Below are 19,640 nucleotides of genomic sequence, written 5' to 3'. Positions count from 1 at the left end.
ACAAATACAATCAGAGTTGTATTAATATAAATACAAATATTCATATTTTACACGTTACAAAGTAAAATTCTAGCTTCCGGCCAAACGACCATACCCAGTCTACTTGCACCTAAATCGCAACTTGTGACGTCGGAAGTAGCGTAGTGCGTTATGGCGTAGTATAAATATTAGCATTACTCGCATAAGTTGTGCTTTACACTTAAGTCAAATCCGTATGTCTGTTTGGCCGGAAGCTAGTTATTTTACTTTATAAAGTTTTAAATATGGATATTTTTCTTACACAAACGCATCACTTCGCTTCAGAAGGCCTTTATTAACCCCCTGGAGCCGTGTGGAGCACTTTTATGGACTTCAAAACAGAAACAACCATTCACTGCCATTATACAGCTTGGAAGAGCCAGGACATTTTTTTATATAACTCGTCTGAAAGAAGAATGTCATATACACCTAGGATGACTTGAGGGTGAGTAAATTATAGGCTAATTTTCATTTTTTGGTGATCTATCCCTTTAAAGTGGTCATCGGATCCAAAATTCACTTTTACATGGTGTTTGCAATATTATAAATGTGTCCTTGCAGTGTGTGGACACAACCACAATACAATGAAAAAAATCCATTCACTCCTTCTCAGGCGACCTTGAGTGTCCAGAAAGGCGCCAAATAAATAAAATGTATTATTATTATTTTTATTTTTTTTAATCCTCATAAAGCCTAAGCACTCTCAATAATCAAGCCGTTTGGATTTTCATGCTCTGCCCACGACCACTGACGGACTGTCCCGTATTAGCATATTTACGCCCTCAGCTATTTGTATACTGTCCGCCAAGGCAGCACTTTACATGTCTTGTGTCGACATGCCCCATGGAAGAGAGGGGTGGGTGTGAGCAGTTGCTCATTATCATTTAAAGAGACATGCACCGAAACGGGTTGCTGTGAACAGAGCTGTTTTTGAGGAGGTAAAAAGGGTGTTGTTTTACACAACCATTGAGGAATTTTAACCAAAGTATGTTACGGAATTTTAACCAAAGTATGTTACAAACTTTACATGAAGACCCTAAAGAATCATACCAACTTGTGGAAAATGGGCATCCGATGACCCCTTTAAGAACTAGTATGACCAACTAGAAGTTAGTTACAGTTAGCAGTTAGTTATTACCAATCTATGTTTTTATGTAACTGACTTAAATTTGATGACTAACTTCTAAGACTTGTCTTAACAGTTTATGCAACCAGCCCTGTACTCCACTGTCTAACCATGCGTCAAACTCGATATATTATTCACTTAACCTACATGCACCCACACATGCGTATAGATGGCAGGTAGTCCGTGCCTGCGCCCGTGGGTGATTAATCTGCTGCAGGTGACATATTGCACTGCGTCCATCACCGGGAGGCACAGTCAGGAGGAACCCCGAGCTCCCAGCTGCTCATTTCGTCGTTGGGATAAGTGGATTGGTTCCCCTGAATTCAGCTCGCAGCAGGCCAGCCCACACCATACGTTGATCTTTAGCATCTAGCCTCATTAAATCCCTTTCAGCATTGCACACTTTTTCTCCCACTTCCTGTCTGTGCACGTGTCAGCTTCTGGAATGCTCTGGTTGATCATTACCTCTACCTTCAGTCGCTCAGTGTTTATATTACATCAAAGGGCAATGATTGCATGCTACGGAAGCGTGCTACATTATTCATTATGAAAGCTGCTTTCGATAAGAATGGCCTCTGTGTTTGTGTATATTATGTATTTGTACAATGTAGAAATAAAATTAAGCCGTTCTGTGTGCCACAACTAATTTCTATAATGCTTAAACTCCCAGAAGATAGTCAGAAAACAACAGTCTGTATTAGCAATTCATTTGAAGTAGCCTACTTAATCTATGAATCAAACAGTCAAATCCCATAGCAAATGCTGCTGAAAAATTTGGTCATATACATATTACGTACTGTATATGACCAAATTTTTCAGCAGCATTTGCTATGTTCAATGTTCATTGATATGAGCATTGTACAGTAAACTTAATTATTCAGTTAATCAGTGTTTACAAATATAGACATATATTTAATCAAATTAACTGAATCGGTTGGTACAGCAGGGCCAGTAAGTACAAACTCAATATAATAAATAGAATTCAGAAAGTTTGTGACCAAATGTCACCAATGTTAAGATGTTGATTCTTGTGTACGGAAAGTATTTTGACGTGTACTGGCTACTATATTTTTTGATATACACTTTTCAAAATGTATTTTCAATTGTAATATTAATAGGACAGTCATTTGGATGTAGCCTTTGTAAAAATATAATGCAAAACGGAAAAAAATGACTGGTATTTCCAATGTCCACAAACAGCAGCAGCAGTATTGTTTAGTCAACTGTTCTTGCACTTCCCTAGTTCTGTCACAAAAGATCACATTCATGCATACATATGATGTGCTGTCAGAGCAGAATACACCAGGGTCATCACAGTGGTGCAGTGACTTATGTGTGTAAACAGCCCATAAGAAATGAATGGGTTCACTCACACATACCAATGGCCACCCAGCAAATTAAAACAATCAACTAAATGTGCCGTATGTGAAACTGGAAGCTTTGTGTGGTGGTTTCAACATAGAGGTGTGAATCTTCACTTGTCTCACAATTCGATTACGATTGGGGTAACGCTTTAATCATAAAACGATTCTCGATGCATCTTTTTCTACAATTCTTTTATTAATAATCACAATATAGTTATTTTTGTTATTTTATCTTTATTAAAAATTAGAACAAAGTTGCAAATAACAAATACAGTACAAGAAAGAAACAAATTTGCTTCTTTTTTTTTCATTTTACAACTATTTAACAAAACATTCAGGTATGAAATAATACAGAAATTGAATAATCAAATATAAAAATAATCACTCTTTACTGTATTACTGTATTGTCTTTACTGTATTAATTACACATTAATTTATTATTATTACAGTACAATTACAAATTGCTAGTTGTCAGTAAATTCACTATACATTTAGGTAGGAAACCAAAAGGCCCCAGACTTAAGTTTGGTTTTGTTTTATTGTATTTATTTATTTAAAATATTTATTTATTTTTCACTTTTCTTTACTTGTTTGTTTTATAAATTAGTTATAAACTGTATAATTAGTGAGTACGAGTATAGTGGCCAGTAAATTGAATATCATACATTTAGCTTCGAAACCAAAAGGCCCCAGACTTAAGTTTGGTTTTGTTTTATTGTATTTATTTATTTATTTATTTATTTAAAATATTTATTTATTTTTCACTTTTCTTTACTTTGTTTGTTTTATAAATTAGTTATAAACTGTATAATTAGCGAGTACGAGTATAGTGGCCAGTAAATTGAATATCATACATTTAGCTTGGAAACCAAAAAATCCCTACCATTAAATTTAGTTTAGCGATAGTTTAGTTTATTTATTTTTGTTAAATCAATAGGCTATATTATGTATTTATTTTTTGTACTGTTTCGCTTAATTTTCATTTACTAGTTTGTTTTATTTTCTGAAATAAATAACTTGAATACTTTTAGTAAATTTACTATCATGCTTTTAGTGGAAAGGTCACAGACATACATGTTTTCTTTGTTTTGTTTTGTTTCATTTATTTTTTTATTTTAGTTACGGGTGTGCTTAAGTAAATAAATATTTACTAGTTTTATTTATTTTTATATTCTGGTTTTATTTATTTAGCCATTTTTCTATTTTTTGTCTTTGTTTTAATCCACGAACATGTTAAGTGAATGTTTTGTCAAAAGTTCCTTGATAAGTATGGGATAAAAGTGAATTTTGGACCCTGCTCAGCAGTGAAGCTGTAGTCCAACTTGTCAGTCAAGACTCATTTGAACTTTTTCTAGTAAATTTTTCTTATTAGCCGCAGAGTGCTAGACTGTTTACTAGGCATCAGGGTGTGTGAAAATGTTACTTATATGTGGTGTTATTGGTAAGACATGGTGTCACACCAGGCGTAAAAGTGAATTATGTGTGCATGATGTATCTGTGAAATAGAAACAGATCAAATACTGGAAGAAAAGCATTTTACTGCTAACCCTCCTGCTGTGACATATTTTGCAGGGATATTTTTTTTTTATTCATTTATGTAGCCCTGCAGTGTGGGTTGAGAGAGAATGTAATGTTTCCTCTGTATTAAACTAAATGTTTTCAGCTGATTTATGGGGAGATATGTATCTAGGGTGCATTATTATCATTAAGAGTCTGATGTTTCTCTGAATCTCAGCGGAAATCAAAGGTCTGAGATGACTACTAACACCAGGCTGTCTGTCTTAAGCGTTTTCTGTGTCGAACATCAATAGTATTCGTAATAGTGTACTGATGGGAAGTAATGACCTTCTTTGTTGTGTAACTATAAATACACGTTTTCTTTAGTTGCATGGTGTGTTGTGTGACTTTGTCCTGTAAATGCCTGCAAAACATTTTTTCCAACCTGTTTTGCTATGCTTACTGGTAAAAATTGATTTTAAGACCTAATTTTTAATAATAATCATCATTATCATTATTATACTGAACTGAGTATGTTATTGTCGTCTGTGTAATCTGTGTATATTTCACTGTATGCCCTTTGCATAACCATTATGTGCAATACAATGCATAATTTCCTGTGTTTTGTAGAAAAGGGCATATAGGCTACACCAGTGGTTCCCAATTCCAGTCCTCGTGACCCACTGCTCTGCACATTTTGTAGGTCTCTCTTATCTGACACACTAAGTTCAGTTCATGGAGTCTCTCCTAATGAGCTGATGATCTGGTTCAGGTGTGTTAAATAAGGGAGACATACAAAATGTGCAGAGCAGTGGGTAACTACCTGCACTCCCATTAGTAGTTTCTGCTTCATTGCTCAATTGCATAAAGTTGAGTTCAATGGCAAAATTTAGCTCGGTGCCAATGATCACTGCAGGTCACCTGAAGACGATGTTATTTGAACACAGAATTAAATGCTGATCAATTGTGTGCATTTTATGGGGCTACATTTAATGTGCATCCTTCCTTCCTTTCTCATCTGTTGTAGGTGATCTACAGCTCTTTTGGTGGCACATCTAAAGGGCTACACTTCAACTACCTGATTGTCGGGCTGGTTCTGTTAACAAGAGGACGCGATGAAGAGAAAGCCAAATGTAGGTGTACAGAGGGGCACATGCAGTCCACTCAACCCAACCTTTTATATTTTTAGGGGTTCAAGTGCGTTACGACCTCAAGTGTCTTATATCGTTGGAATCCTTGGCTCAAGGGGGACAAAATGTATGAAGGTAAAAGAGTAGCAAAACTCGAGAGCACGTAGACATGAATTCGAGAACTTGTACGATAAATATTCGTACTTGTGCGTGAACATTTACACTCACAGCTCCAATGTGAAAACCTGTCAAATAAAAATCTGAAGTTGAATGTTGAAATTTGCACTCGCATACAATAGTCACAAACCTGTATTCTGAATCTGAAGCTGCAGACAAGTAGTCACAAATGTGTAAAATGCCATTTTTTTTTCCAGATTTTTATTTTACAGGTTTTCACATTGGAGCTGTGAGTGTAAATGTTCACGTACAAGTACGAATATTTATTGTACAAGTTCTCAAATTCACATCTATGTGCTCTCGAGGTTTGCTACTCTTTTACCTTCATAAAAATGCATGCCTCGGATTTGCTCGTCACCCTGGAAAATTTTTGCTATTTTGGGTTTTTCCAAAAACCTACTTTTGCAAACTGGTCCTAGGTTTTTGACCCGACCGGAACCAAACCAGTGCAGCAAGATTCTCTGGAGTCATTTCTATGGCAAATCCCATGAAATGGCTGAAAGCTATAAAGGTGAAAAATGCTCTATATTATCCTATGCAAAATGACATTGAAATGACTGAAAAATGGTCTGCTTTGCCCAGAACTTCACCAAATTAGCTGAGCATGTGCGCCATATTATTCTAAAGAAGCGTGCAAACTTTTACAGAGAAAAAACACCACATTTCTATGATAAATGAGCTGAAAATGCAAAAACCTTTTTCCTCTCTGAGGTACATGTTAAAAGGCTTGATAAAGATTTTGTGACCAGCAGCTCAAGGATCAAGTGCTGAGATCCTATAGTTCTTTTTATAGGCCTTTTTTAGGCCCTTTTTATTAGCGGTTCAAGCGCGTAGTGCTGAAACCCTATTGTTATTGTTAATTTTCCCATGATGCAGCATTCTCCATCTAAAACTGATCGGCCAGACCGAACCGTAAGTCGTAGAGACTTGAAACTTTGAGGGCTGGTAGTACTCACACCGCCTACAACGTCACTAAAGGCATGCCCCGAACGGCCTGATGGGGGTGCAACACTGGTCAAAAGTATGAAATGGCTCATAACTCCTAAACCGTTAGGCGTAGGCTCAAGTGTCTTATATCGTTGGAATCCTTGGCTCAATGCATGTCTCGGATTTGCTCGCCCTTCAGGCGCCATTTTCGAGTAAATTTTATTTTTTTGAAAAACCTGCTTTTGCGAACTACTCCTAGGTTTTTTTATTTCAATTCACGGTTGCTAAGGGGAACCAAAATGTTCGATGTGACCAGGGCCACTTTTACTAAAACGGCTATAGCTTGTGAACGGAAAGAGATATTTTCGGTAAACTCGTGACGCATGTTTGAGCTCAATCTGAGGTCACATGAAAAAAATGCAACGATTGGCCACTTGGTGGCGCTATAACAGGTGAAAAAAATCATGAAAATGGCTATAACCGCACCCAACCGTTAGTCCGATGAAAATTGGCATGCAGTGTCTTTGTCCAGGGTGCCATGATAGTCTATGAGAACATTGGCGTATCTCAAAAAACTCAGTATGCGTCATCGGCACAATGCCCTGGAGGAGCCTGAGAAGTTTCAAGCCAGCGTTTTTCACAGAAGTGACCTCCTTAGACTCCTGAATCCTTTCCAAGTCCAACAATACCAAACATGCCAGGTTTCACCTTATGGTTTGTGTAACGGTTTATCTTATCTTCGAAACCGTTAGTCCAATCGAGACAAAATCACCACAGAAAATTTGAAAACATAGGTCAATAGCTAAACAATAACGACCAAATGTCAAAATTATAATAGGAACTGACAAAAAAATCAGATCAATGTCGCCCATGGATAATTTTTATGCTCTCATAAATATAAGTGTCTAAACTTCAAAACAAAATGAGATATTTACAACAAATTTGACACACATTTGTATGGGCACACTTTGAGGACACCTAATAAAAGTGGTGGAGATCAGGCAAGATGCTTTAACTGTCAAAAAAACTTCAAAAAACATATTATTCCTTAGTAAATTGCCTGTATTGGCTGTAAATGGTCTTTTCCATCTATGATCTAAGTGTATTTGTTTATTTGGATCCCCATTAGCCACTACCTAGGCAGTGGCTACTCTTCCTATGGTCCCAACAAGTAAAAAAAAATACAAAACTACATTTAATCAACAATAATAAAAAGTCAAGTCAATGAAACATACTAACCCAACATTCATTCCAAATCTCAAAATCAACAATTTACTATATATTGTGCCATTTAAATGTTACTTTAATTTTTTTTTTTTGAAAACTAGTTTTTCTTGTTAAAAAATATGTAATATCAATGGTAAATCATTCCATATTTTCCTTCCTCCTATACATTACAGTCCATTGTTTTGCAGTGGTTTTCGAAACAGGAAGTAAAAAACGTCCCTTTTATGCATGCCTGGTGTTAAAGTTATGAGTAGTACTACTATACAAAAGTTGAGAGTACAGGACATTAGGAACTCTAGACACAGAAATATTCCTTATAAAACAAAGCAGAGAGACAATCCTTCACCAGTGCATTCTTATTATATTAGCCTCTCTATCACAGTTTAAAGTGAGTCGTGTCTCTCTGTTCTGGACTAATTGTCATTTTTCAATTAGTTACATTTTTTTGTCTTTACTTGATGCACTCGACCTCACCACTGGGCAATAATCTAAGCAAGAACCATTGTTTGTACAATTTTAGAAATACAGTGTTGTGGTAAAAAGTTTCACATCTCTTAATAACTGACAAACCTCTTCCCATACCCGTTACCATATTTTCTATCTGTTTTGACCACTTCAGCCTAATGTCTAATATAACTCCAAGAAGTCTGCGACTCTACCTGTTCAATAGGAACACTGTTTACAGACAAATGTAACTTTTGATGCAATTTGATGCAAACACAATGCTTTTGGATTTTATCAAGTTTAGAACCAACTTATTATTCCGTACCTACTTTATGACCAATTGTATTTCCTCATCCAAAGCAGTAGACAACTGCTTATTTGATGTTGCAGGTAAATATAGGTATTCCCTAGCATATTTACACTGCAGATGAAAATTAGCCTGTATGGCTAAATCTGGCACATTTACATGTTGGACTTTGTACTCATGTTGATTAATGTGCGTTGTCCCTTTTAAATAAAGAAATCAAAATCAATAATATTTTATCATCTGCATACAACATGACTGTCCGTGCACACTTTAAAACAAGAGGAAGATAATTGGTCTTAAACATCTTCCTTGAGGCACACCACATTGCAACTCTTTCACATCTGAATGACTTCCATTATAAAATACACATTGTCCCATTAGACAGTTCACTTTGAAAACCAATGTACAGTATGAGAAGTAACATTTCAGTTTATCCAGCAATAATTTATGATTCAGTACATCAAAAGCTGAGCTAAAATCTAACAATACTGCTCCTACTAAGTTATTGTCATCAATCTGTGCTCTCAATATGCATGCTGAAAATTAGAGAGCAAATTATTCTCCGTAAAGAATAATTAAATTAGCTCACAAACTATCATTTTCAATACTTTGCTAAGAACTGGTAGCAAACTTATTGGTTGACTATTATGACCATTAAAACCCAGTGCTGCATTTTTCTGTAGATGAATAACCTTTGCATCTTTCCAAGCTAAAGGAAAAATCCCTTTTTCGATACTGATATTAAAGATGTGGCAAACTTGTTCTGCCAAACAACATTTCTTCTCTTAATTTATCAACTTTATTTATGAAAAAAAATCATTAAAATAATTTCCAATTTCATATGGTTTAAAAATAGTTAAAAATGAGTCACCTGTATCAATAAAAGAAGGAATTTGACTTGATTTCCTATCCTTTATTTCATTGAGTGTACTCCACATTTTTTACAATCATATTTACATTCACTTATTTTAATTTTGTAAAACATTCTTTTCTTTTTCCTAATAATTTTAGTTATTTGATTTCCTAATTTGCATAATGTTTTTCAACTCATTAACAATCCATGGTGCCCTAACATTCTTCACTGTACATTTTTTTTCATCGGTGCATGTTTGTCCACCAAAGGGTAAAATAATCTTTCAAATGCTGACAATGCATTATCAGGATGACCTTCCTTATAAACATCAATCCAACATACATTATTTACGTCTTTACAAAATGATTCTTGACTGATTCTCTTATATGATCTTTTGTATGAAGTTTTCTAAGTGTTTACATGCTTGCTAAATAAAACAATATATCTTTACGCATGTGCATGAAGGCCTTAAACCGCTTGAACCCCGATAAATGCTGCAGCTTTAATGTTTTGTATTGTAATTAAATTTTCTACCTCTTTGTTTGCTAATTTCTGTCATTATGCATTATAAATTACTAGCTTTGTTTAGCTCTGTGTTTCTTTAGTCAAACTTGTAGCTGCATAGTTCACAGTCTGATATTCTCCATAGATGTAGTGTCTACTCTGGAGCGTCACACTGTGTCCTTGACAGCTGTGATTGATGTGAGGGTGCGAGACACATTGCCTGCTAGACTCTGATAAGGTGTGTGTGCATTAACCAGCATGTCCTCTGTATCCACAGACATCTTCAGCTTGTTCGCCAGTGATTCGGGAGCCTATGTGGTCCGGGAGGATGTGGAGAGCATGCTACGTTCAGTGGATGGGGAGGTCCCGCCCTCTCTTAGGAAGTGCTTCACGGAGGTCAGTGCAGGAAGACTCACCTGTGTTATTTACCTCTGTCTCAGACCAATCCACCATGCCTTCCAGCCACATGGTGTTCAAGAGATATATTTAGATTTTTCTTATTGAAAATTACTCATTTCAGATTATTATGAAGATAAGAAATTAAACTGCATTTATAGGATCAAGTTTATAGGATCATCATGTATAAAAAAAATAAATGTTAAGCAATTAAAACTTTTAATCTAATTAATTACATGATGTACTGATTAATCGCAAATTAATCACACATCAAATTTGGTTGAGAAATTACCCTCAAAAGATAATTTAAATGTATTATTGTGTTAAATGAGAAAAGCATTTAGGCATTACAAAAAGTAGCTCTAGAAAGAAATATTTTTTTGATTCAACAGAGAATTTATTACACAAACTTTTAGGCTACAATTATTCAGAAGCTGCATCTGAAATGGTATATAGTAGGGGTGTAACGGTACATAGATGTCACGGTTTGGTACATGACTCGGTTTTGGGGTTCATGGTTTGATACGAGTTTGGTACAGCAGGAAAATGCAACAAATCCTAAAAGTTTCTTTTCATTTATTTTGAACAGACAATAATGCAAATTTGTTCCACCTAGTGTATTAAGCAGTATGCGGATGCACAATGTTTAATATTACGCTTTTTCAAGAAATCATGGAAAGATGAGCCAGAAGGAGAAAAAGTGCATCTTCATCTGTCTACTTCACCTTTCCAAGAGACAGCGAGTGAAGCGGCACCTTAGACTTCCCATTTCCAGGACTCTCATATTTCATCACTGGACTGTAGTGAGATTTCCATGACACAAATTGGCACGATGGCAAATGTCTCACTATAACAGCGGAACCAACTTAAAATAGCATAAATTATGGTCATACAGATGACCAGTAAGACATCATTCGAAACTGTAAAGTGTCTATTTTTATTTGTGTACACTACACTCACAATAAAAACAAAACATTGTGCTTTTTTAAAATAAAGAAAACAAACAGGTTGCCGCTTTCTATTGTCCCCGTTACCTTTCCATGAAGTTAGTGGAGCGCGTCACAAAAATTTACCGAAACTCAGCGTATAGGCTTCTAGCAAGCTCTTGTATGCAATCTGAGCTCTTGTTTTGAGTTGGTGCATAGATTGTCTCTTCTTCGTCTGCTCTTTTTCCTGTTGTGGCGGTTAGCAAACATTGTTGCATTACCGCTCGCCCCTTTCTGGATTAGAGTGTGGATCGCCTGTGACTGACTGTATTCGTTGTCTGACTGTATGCACCGAACCGTGATGGTTTGGGACGAATACACATACCGTTACACCCCTAGAATTTAAATATTTTGACAGACCAAAACAGTTTGGTTACCAACATTCTTCAAAATATCTTAATGTTCCACAAAGGAAAGAAAGTCATACAGATTTGAAACGACATGAGGGAGAGTAAATATAAATAAACAGAATCCCCAAAATATGAAATTATTTTTTTTTATGAAATTTTACTCTAAATAGGAAACTAAAACTTCCATTAGGTGGCAGTAAATGTCTCAAGTAATTGAGTCATTTATTCATTCAGTTAGTTCAAACAGCTGATTCATTCATGAATTAAGTAAATGGCTCTCTTTATGAAATGGCTATTGAATAATTAGTTCAACCGAATTATTCAAAAACGAAACACCGCTGTGTGTTTGGAGACGCACAAAAGTTCTGCTCTTGGTTTATAGGTGATATCTTCCTTGGCAAAATTGAGCAAAAACAGACAATATTGTGTTTAAAATATAACAAATATTAATTGCTCATTTATTGAACTGTTATATAAAATAAATATCGCATTTGCACTCAAGCTATTCGGTATTAAAAACAGCACTCGTGTGATATTGTGCTAATTACTTGTGATAAAAATATGAGACAAAAAAATAATACAGGCCAGAGCATTTTTGCCTCAACATCTTGAATTGTTTCTGAAGGCTACATCATGCAGAGACCTGTTGCCCTGCATCACATTAAATGTGGTAAATCGCTGTACATACTTTTTAAATCGACAGCCCTAAAATAAAATAAAAATTTCCAAAAAGCATACACAAAAAAACAGCTTGAAGTGTGTGTTTTTAATGTGGTAAGATTAATTTTATTTGCAATATTCTGATATTTCACAAATTAAATGACATAAATAAGACAACTTGGATTGAAACATGGCTATAGTCATGTCGTCTTTTGGATTTCAAGTCAATAGAAATGCAGGCTGCTTTCGAAAGAAATGTGTAGAAATGTGTGACTATTTTGTTCACTGATAAATGGATTACATGCCGATTTAAACGATCTTTGTCAGACACTTGTTTCATTGATTGCCAAATTCTATATATACAGTACCTTCTGAACCGTCGGCCCTATTTAAACTTGTGTTTACTGAGAGAGCTTCCTCTGTATTATGGCTCTAATAATAAGCTTAAAAGGTTGACAGTGCAAATGTTGCAGTCTACAAGGTCACGTAATATGGCAGTGACTTACATTCCCCCCCATTTCTCTATTAGCTCTTCTTCCAGTTACACTGTTTTCTCGGCCTTCGTTCGTCCTGCATCACTTTTTGATTTAGGGGAAAGCCACCCAGTGCAGCACTTTAGTTGGTTATCCCTTGGCAGTGGCTCAAAGACTCTCTCTTATCTCTTTACTCAAACCACTCGCACAAATGTATCTGCATACAGCAGAAAGAATTCAGTTCATATTAATAATGAGAGAACTTCCCCTTCGCTCAGCAAGCGGAAGCAGCAATCCAACTTCTCAGTTCTGCACTGTTTTGTCATGCACTTTATATTGGTCATGGGTTCATTAGAGAATTGTACTCTGGTGATTATTTATAGTGTTTCTGTCTGTTTCTGTCCAGGGAGAGAAAGTGAATTATGAGAAGTTTAAGAGCTGGCTCCTGCAGAATAAAGATGCTTTCACATTCTCCCGCTGGCTGCTGTCAGGTGGCGTGTGCGTCACGTTGACCGACGACAGCGACACACCCACCTTCTATCAAACCCTGGCAGGTGTCACACACTGTAAGTGTCACTATTCTTTCGGGGTACTCTCTGAATACTTCCTCTCAATACACTCTCAAAACTATGTCTGTACTCTTTGAATACTCTCAGTCTGGGTCCGGAAGGATTTTTCTCCATTCATTTTCTTCATAGTGATTTAAAATTATTATTATTATTTTATATTTTGTGCTAAGCCTTGAACTAAACCAACATCTCTGAGGATTGATTTGAAGTAAAAAAAAAAAAAAAAATCTTTGAAAAAGAGGAGGGTACACTTTTTTAAAGGAACTGAACTACGGTTAGGGAAAAAATTACTGTACAATATAAAATTATTGGTGTACTCTACCATTCAAAAGATTTTTAATTGTTTTGAAGGAAGTCTCTTATGCTCACCAAGGATGTTTGTATTGTATTTGATCAAAAATACAGTAAAAATGCTATTATTGTGAAATATTATTTCAATTTAAAATAACTGTTTTCTATTTTATTATATTATAAAATGTAATTTATTCCTGTGATGGCAAAGTGGAATTTTCAGCAACCATTACTCCAGTCTCCAGTCTGTATTGCAAAACATTAAAATATATAAACATAAGTTGTTTGATAGTGTAGAGACTGAATCGATTAATCTGGTCTCGTTTCCATGGTAACTGCAACTTCTCTGATTGGTGAATCAAGGAAGATCTTTCTTCAGAGTTACGGGTTGTTTAGTTCTTAATTTGGAATTTGGCAACTGTTGAAAATGTGTCTTTTCTATGGAGAATTCTATGGTATTTTAGTGTTCGCCCTTTCACACTCCCACAGTCACTGTTATTACTCTCTGAATATGTTCTCAATGCTCTCTGGGCTGCCTTTTTATACAGATATGCCCATTGTTTGTCACTTTAGAGGCATCCGTTTACAGAAATCTGTTTAAGTGACTTAAAGTCTTCATCATTTAAATCTACTAGTGACTTTGTATGTCGCTGAAGCTGACAGTAATCTGCTCTTTGATAGTCTGTGCTGCAGATGTTTAAGTTGCGAGTCTCGTTTTGTCCACTTCCCTCTTCCCCCGACACTCAGAAGGCATCAGCGAATCAGTCGGCCTGCCCTCCACCGGGAGAGAGGCATCTGTGTGAGATAATGGCGAGTGACAGGCAACACTTCCCACTCAGCGAACACGCTTACACCACACACTCTCGGCCCTGCTGCAGCTGTCACTGCCACCCAGTTATTAAAACCAGACTGACACGGCGAAGGAAATGGCTGCATTCTCTCAGAGACCCTGAGCCTGCACAGTTACAGAATATCTGAGCCCTCGCTCTTCTTATGGAGACAATGATTTATTTAGGTGCTGAAGATCTCCCTCCTGCTCAGTCACTCAGTGCTTTTGCTGTCATGAAATCGTAATGTGGGAAGCCTGTAATGTTTGCAGTTCTGGGTGTACTCAATTGACCCCCATTTACAAGTGAACACACTGTGATAGCCATTTATTTTAGTATTTATAATAATAATAATACTATTATTATTAATATTTTATATAAATGTATATAATTTTATGTATTTTTAATGGCTATTTTGGTGCGTTTAACTGACAGATTAATTTTTTAAAGTATAAATATTGTATAAAGTGTCTCAATTAATAAGGAATCATAGCTAAATCATGAATAATTTCAATATTTCAAACATGTTTAAAATAAATCTGACAACAATATAACAATAATAATGTTGTTTGTATCATTAATTTATTTATTTATCTATCTATCATTTCCATTTTTACCCTTTTCTTAGATTATCCCAAAATACTATTGTTGCATTAAATTGACCAGGCATTGAGGTATCTTTGTGTTTACAAAAACCTGGATAACTGACTGCCACACTGTAACCAAACAGAACCATTCTTAGTCAGTTTTTCTTTTCTTTTTCTTTTTTCTTTTTTTGTCTGGTGTACAATTTTACATGGAAAATATATCTTGTTTTAAGGATGCATTTTTACTGGAAATGTGATTGTGAAATCTGAAAACTGATTCAGTTTGTTCAGACGTTTGAATTGATTATGCTTTCTAGGTAGGCTAAACTCAGTAGGCTTTGGAGCACTGCCATTAATGCTGGGCAGGAGCAAACCAATATTGACATGCCTGTTCTGTTTGTGATTTAAAATAGTTGCTATGGGTTGCTTTAAACAGCATACACAGCAGTTGTTTCCCTTTGTCATTAATCAATTGACTGTATACAGTCATTATTGGAAGGATAATTTATGTGCCTTTTTGTGTATTAGTAGGACCATGGTCGATTCTGTCTATAGAATATTTCTTCATTACAGAATGAATGCAGAAGGTTGGGCTTCATTCTTTTCACTGTTACTAAGGCAAGATACTTTTATTCTCAGATACAAGATAGAAAGTCAAAAAACACAAAAGCAAGTTATTATGCAAATAGCTCAGTAAAATTAGAATAAGTTTGTCAATCAAGGACAGCTTTGGCTCTCCATCTCTGGCCAATCAGAGAAGCTACCTGGGCAACGCACTGTAATCTGTGGCCCGCTCCAGATTATCCTCTTAGCTCAGTGAGAGGGCTGCGTGTGCTGTCAGTGTGAAGTAGTCATGATCTGTGTGATCTGTTTGAGCGTATATCGGTTTATGAGTTCATGCACTGTTCAGAATATGCCTCACAAGGCCAAGTGCAAACTGGCAAGAGGCCTATCAGAAAGAAGAAAGTGATGACTGGATGACAATAATCTGCGAGAAAGAAAGGAGTTGGATTGTATACGGAGATGGAGAGTAACTGTATTTTACCAACGTAGCGGCAGCTTGTGTGGAGTTTGTCATGGTACATGCCATATCTATCTGACATGTGCAGTGGAATATGGTATGGTTCTTCTGCTGCCACTCTGATAGAATCGCTCCATTAGGTGAGTTCTTGAGATATATATATATGAGCTATATATATATATATATATATATGAGCTATATAGCTATATATAGCTTTATGGACACATTGTTTGTCAAATACACACCTCCAATACATATACTGTTCAAACGTTTGGGGTCAATTAGGTGTTTTTTAAGTGTTTTTGAAAGAAGTATCGCCCAGGGTGCCTTTATTTGATAAGCAGTGAAAACCGTAATATTGTGAAATATTACTTTTTAAAGTGTTTTCTATTTTAATACATTTTAAAATGTAATTTATTCCTGTGATGATAAAGCTGAATTTTCAGCATCATTACTCCAGTCTTCAGTGTCACATGATCCTTCAGAAATCATTCTAATATGATGATTTGCTGCTCAAGAAACATTTCTTATTTTCAATGTTGAAAACAGTTGTGCTGCTTAATATTTTTGTGGAAACTGATACTTTTTTTTATTTTTATTTTTTTATTATTTGATGATATATTTATTTGAAAAAGAATATGTTTGTAATAAAAGTTGAAAGTTAATTATATATATATATATATATATATATATATATATATATATATAACCTCACATTGAAACATTACATAGAACATTTAAATCTTTTAAAAATGAATTTAATGATTTAAATGTATATATATATATATGTATATATATATGTATATATATATATATATATATATATATATATATATATATATATATATATACATTTAAATCATTAAATTCATTTTTAAAAGTTTTAAATGTTCTATGTAATGTTTCAATGTGAGGTTATAACTAAACAAGGGGTTTATCATTGCTGTTATTTTTTCCTTCGGTATAGAATGAAGTCTCATATTCCCACTGGCATTTAAATAACTAACACTTTCACATCAAATATGGCACTGAATCTGTCCCCAAGAGAGATGGCTAATGTTTGTGATATTGAATACAAAAGTGTGACATTGTGTCTCAGTCCAGACCCGTAATTGCTTTGTCATGGACTGTATGCACTCTGTGCCCTGTTACAGGACAGCAGAAAAAGTAATAGAAATGTAGCTTAAGTAATAGGTGAAATGGGTTTTGACAGCTTGAGAGGCCCGACAGCATCGTGCTAGCCTAAGAAACAATGCCTGTCCTCCTGCTCCTGCATTACTGGACAAGAAGATATCATAGGCCACAGCAAGCTTGAAATAAACTGCACATGGTGCCTCATTTTAAGATGTGCTGTAAACATTCAGGATGAACGATGGATGTCTGCTTGCTGATCCGCACGGTGCATAATAAGTGTTAGATTAGTAGTCGCTGTCCAATGCACAAACAGTGAATAACACTCAAGCAGTTATTCAGTTCCTTAAAGCTATTGTACACTAATTATTGTTCTGGGTAATAATAATGTTGCTCTGAATAATGTTAATTCTTCATCACTGCATTAAGTGGTGCACTGTAATGAAGATTCATTCCAGAGGGAAATTTGTTAAGTGTTTTTTGGCTGTAAATGCATCTTGGATGTGAAGTATGTTTTAGGACTACTGTCAAGACAGATTTCCTCTCCTAACTGCCCCTGAAATGACACAATTGATCGTGATTCGTGGCGGGTTGGTTTGTAACCCTATGGATCCCCAGACTGTTTTCTGTGTTTCTGGCCGCTACAGTCTTTCGGTCTTCGGCCCTCAGACAGTAGACCTGCTCTCCCAGAGCACTATGGGAAATAATGACTATTAAGCCCATCCATTCAGACTCCCAGTTGTCTGTCAAACTAAAGAGGTTTAGCTGTGCTGCAGCAGTCTGAGATAACGGAGGAGTTTCAGGGCAATCCAGAGGCTGTTCATTAAGATACCTTTTATTCCTGCCCCGAGAAACCCCTAGGACATACTTTTGTTTGGATCAGTTTGCTCATTTATCTAATTACCGAGTGCATTCTCTGAAATGTATTGTGTTTTGAATAGAGAGTGTAGTAGTCTGAAATGAACATCAGGCTAAACAAAAGATCAGATTTGTATTCCTGTGTTTTGACACTTGCCTTATGTGTCATGGTCAGTGTAGGAGGGGCAAGACTAATCCTATTAGCCTAAGCTAGAGATTATTGCAAAGCAAGAGGAGTTGACCTAGGTCCTCTTAACAAACTAAAAGACTGGACTATATATGGCTTCACAGAGGGGGTAACCTGAGCCATGCTTTCACCTAGATGTTATGTAATCACTGGTCATAAATGTAAATGGTCACACTTTACAATAAGGTTCATTAGTTAACATTAGTAAATGTATTAACTAACGTGAACTAACAATGAGCAATACATTTGTTACTGTATTTATAAATCTTTGTTAATAAAAATACAGCTATTCATTGTTTGTTCATGTTAGTTCACAGTGCGTTAACTTAATGTTAACATACAACATTTGATTTTAATAACATATTAGTAAATTTTGGAATTAATATTATCTTAGATTAATTAATGCTGAAGAATTATTGTTCATTCTTAGTACATGTTAACTAAGGTAGGTAACTAATGTTAACTAATGAACCTTATTGTAAAGTGTTGCCATGTTAATCATAATGGGAGCCCATTTACAGTCTGCAACAGCTAATTTATTATGTAAAAAAAATATCCATCTAAAGGTCTATTTAAAGAATTAGTCATCCAAAAATTTAATTATTTATTGAGGCTGAAAGTAGCTTTTCACCCTCATGTCATTACAAACTTGTATGCTGTAAAAGTAGTGAATATCAACACAATTCTTGCAATATAACAAGCTCAAAAATGGACAAAATAGAGCCATAAAACTATATGACTAGAGACTAGTGTTATTTGTGGTGTTATTCATAAAAATATCTACTTTTGTGGTCGTGTTGTTTCAGAATATATTTATAATATGTATTAATATTTTCAAAAAGCTTTTATTTTAACATTTTATTTATTTATTTAAACGTTATTTTTATTTATTTATTTTTGTCATTTGTATTTCTGTTTAGCTTTATTTTTATTTCAATTTTGTTTAGTACTTCAGCTTCAACTTGTAGTTTCAGGTTTAAAAACATGAGGGTAAACGACATGGGGGTGAATAAATAATGACAATTGAATTTTTTTGTAAACAGTCTAAATGATTCCCAATGGAGTCATTACACAGAAATATTAGACTGATATTCAATTACACAAGGAGCACATGCCGAACTGATGCTTGACACTGCACATTAAAAGATTATTTCACAGAGAATCTGATTTCTTGTGTTTTCTTTCTTGCAGTAGAAGAATCGGACATTATCGACTTGGAAAAGCGCTACTGGCTGCTGAAAGCCCAATCGAGGACAGGCCGCTTTGATTTGGAAACCTTTGTCCCTCTGGTCTCGCCCCCTATTCACGCATCGCTAAGTGAAGGCAAGACAGAATTCATTACAGCAATTTTAAAAGGTTCCCAAATGGTTTGAGACACACAAACACTCACACATACATCCACCTCATAGCTGTGTGCTTTGAAAACATTTGCAGCACCCATGAAAGTCACGGTTGATCTTATTTTACTAGAAGTAGGTCTTTGCTTTTGAAATGTATGTATGTAGGATCATGTGCGATAAAAGATCTCCAAAGAATCCAATTACTCTTGCTGGCTAATCTAAACACTGACATTTTCTCCCATTTTCCAGGCTTGTTTCATGCCTTTGATGAGAATCGGGACAATCATATTGACTTTAAGGAGATATCGTGCGGGCTCTCAGCTTGCTGTCGGGGCCCTGTAGCGGAGAGGCAGAAGTGTAAGCATTTCATTTCCTATTATCCTCTCTTAG

At 35.4% G+C, this 19,640-nt stretch overlaps 1 protein-coding gene across 4 annotated transcripts in view; it reads left to right on the top strand.

Annotated features, from left to right (window-relative positions):
* usp32 (ubiquitin specific peptidase 32) overlaps positions 1 to 19,640 on the top strand; it is a 48,824-nt gene that overhangs the window by 10,596 nt on the left and 18,588 nt on the right. For all 4 annotated transcript variants that reach the window (XR_014628774.1, XR_014628775.1, XM_084419394.1 and 1 more), the window contains exons 3-7: positions 5,033 to 5,138; positions 9,852 to 9,970; positions 12,846 to 13,005; positions 19,102 to 19,233; positions 19,500 to 19,607. Coding sequence is in view for 2 of the 4 variants with exons in the window: in XM_084419394.1 (XP_084275520.1) it covers positions 5,033 to 5,138; positions 9,852 to 9,970; positions 12,846 to 13,005; positions 19,102 to 19,233; positions 19,500 to 19,607 (625 nt within the window). In the remaining 2 variants the exon portion in view is untranslated. The remainder of the gene's footprint in view (positions 1 to 5,032; positions 5,139 to 9,851; positions 9,971 to 12,845; positions 13,006 to 19,101; positions 19,234 to 19,499; positions 19,608 to 19,640) is intronic.

The sequence above is a fragment of the Rutilus rutilus genome (genome assembly GCF_951802725.1).
Source record: "Rutilus rutilus genome assembly, chromosome: 9".
In the NCBI taxonomy this organism is placed as follows: domain Eukaryota; kingdom Metazoa; phylum Chordata; class Actinopteri; order Cypriniformes; family Leuciscidae; genus Rutilus; species Rutilus rutilus.
This window is presented reverse-complemented; position numbering and strand designations above follow the sequence as displayed.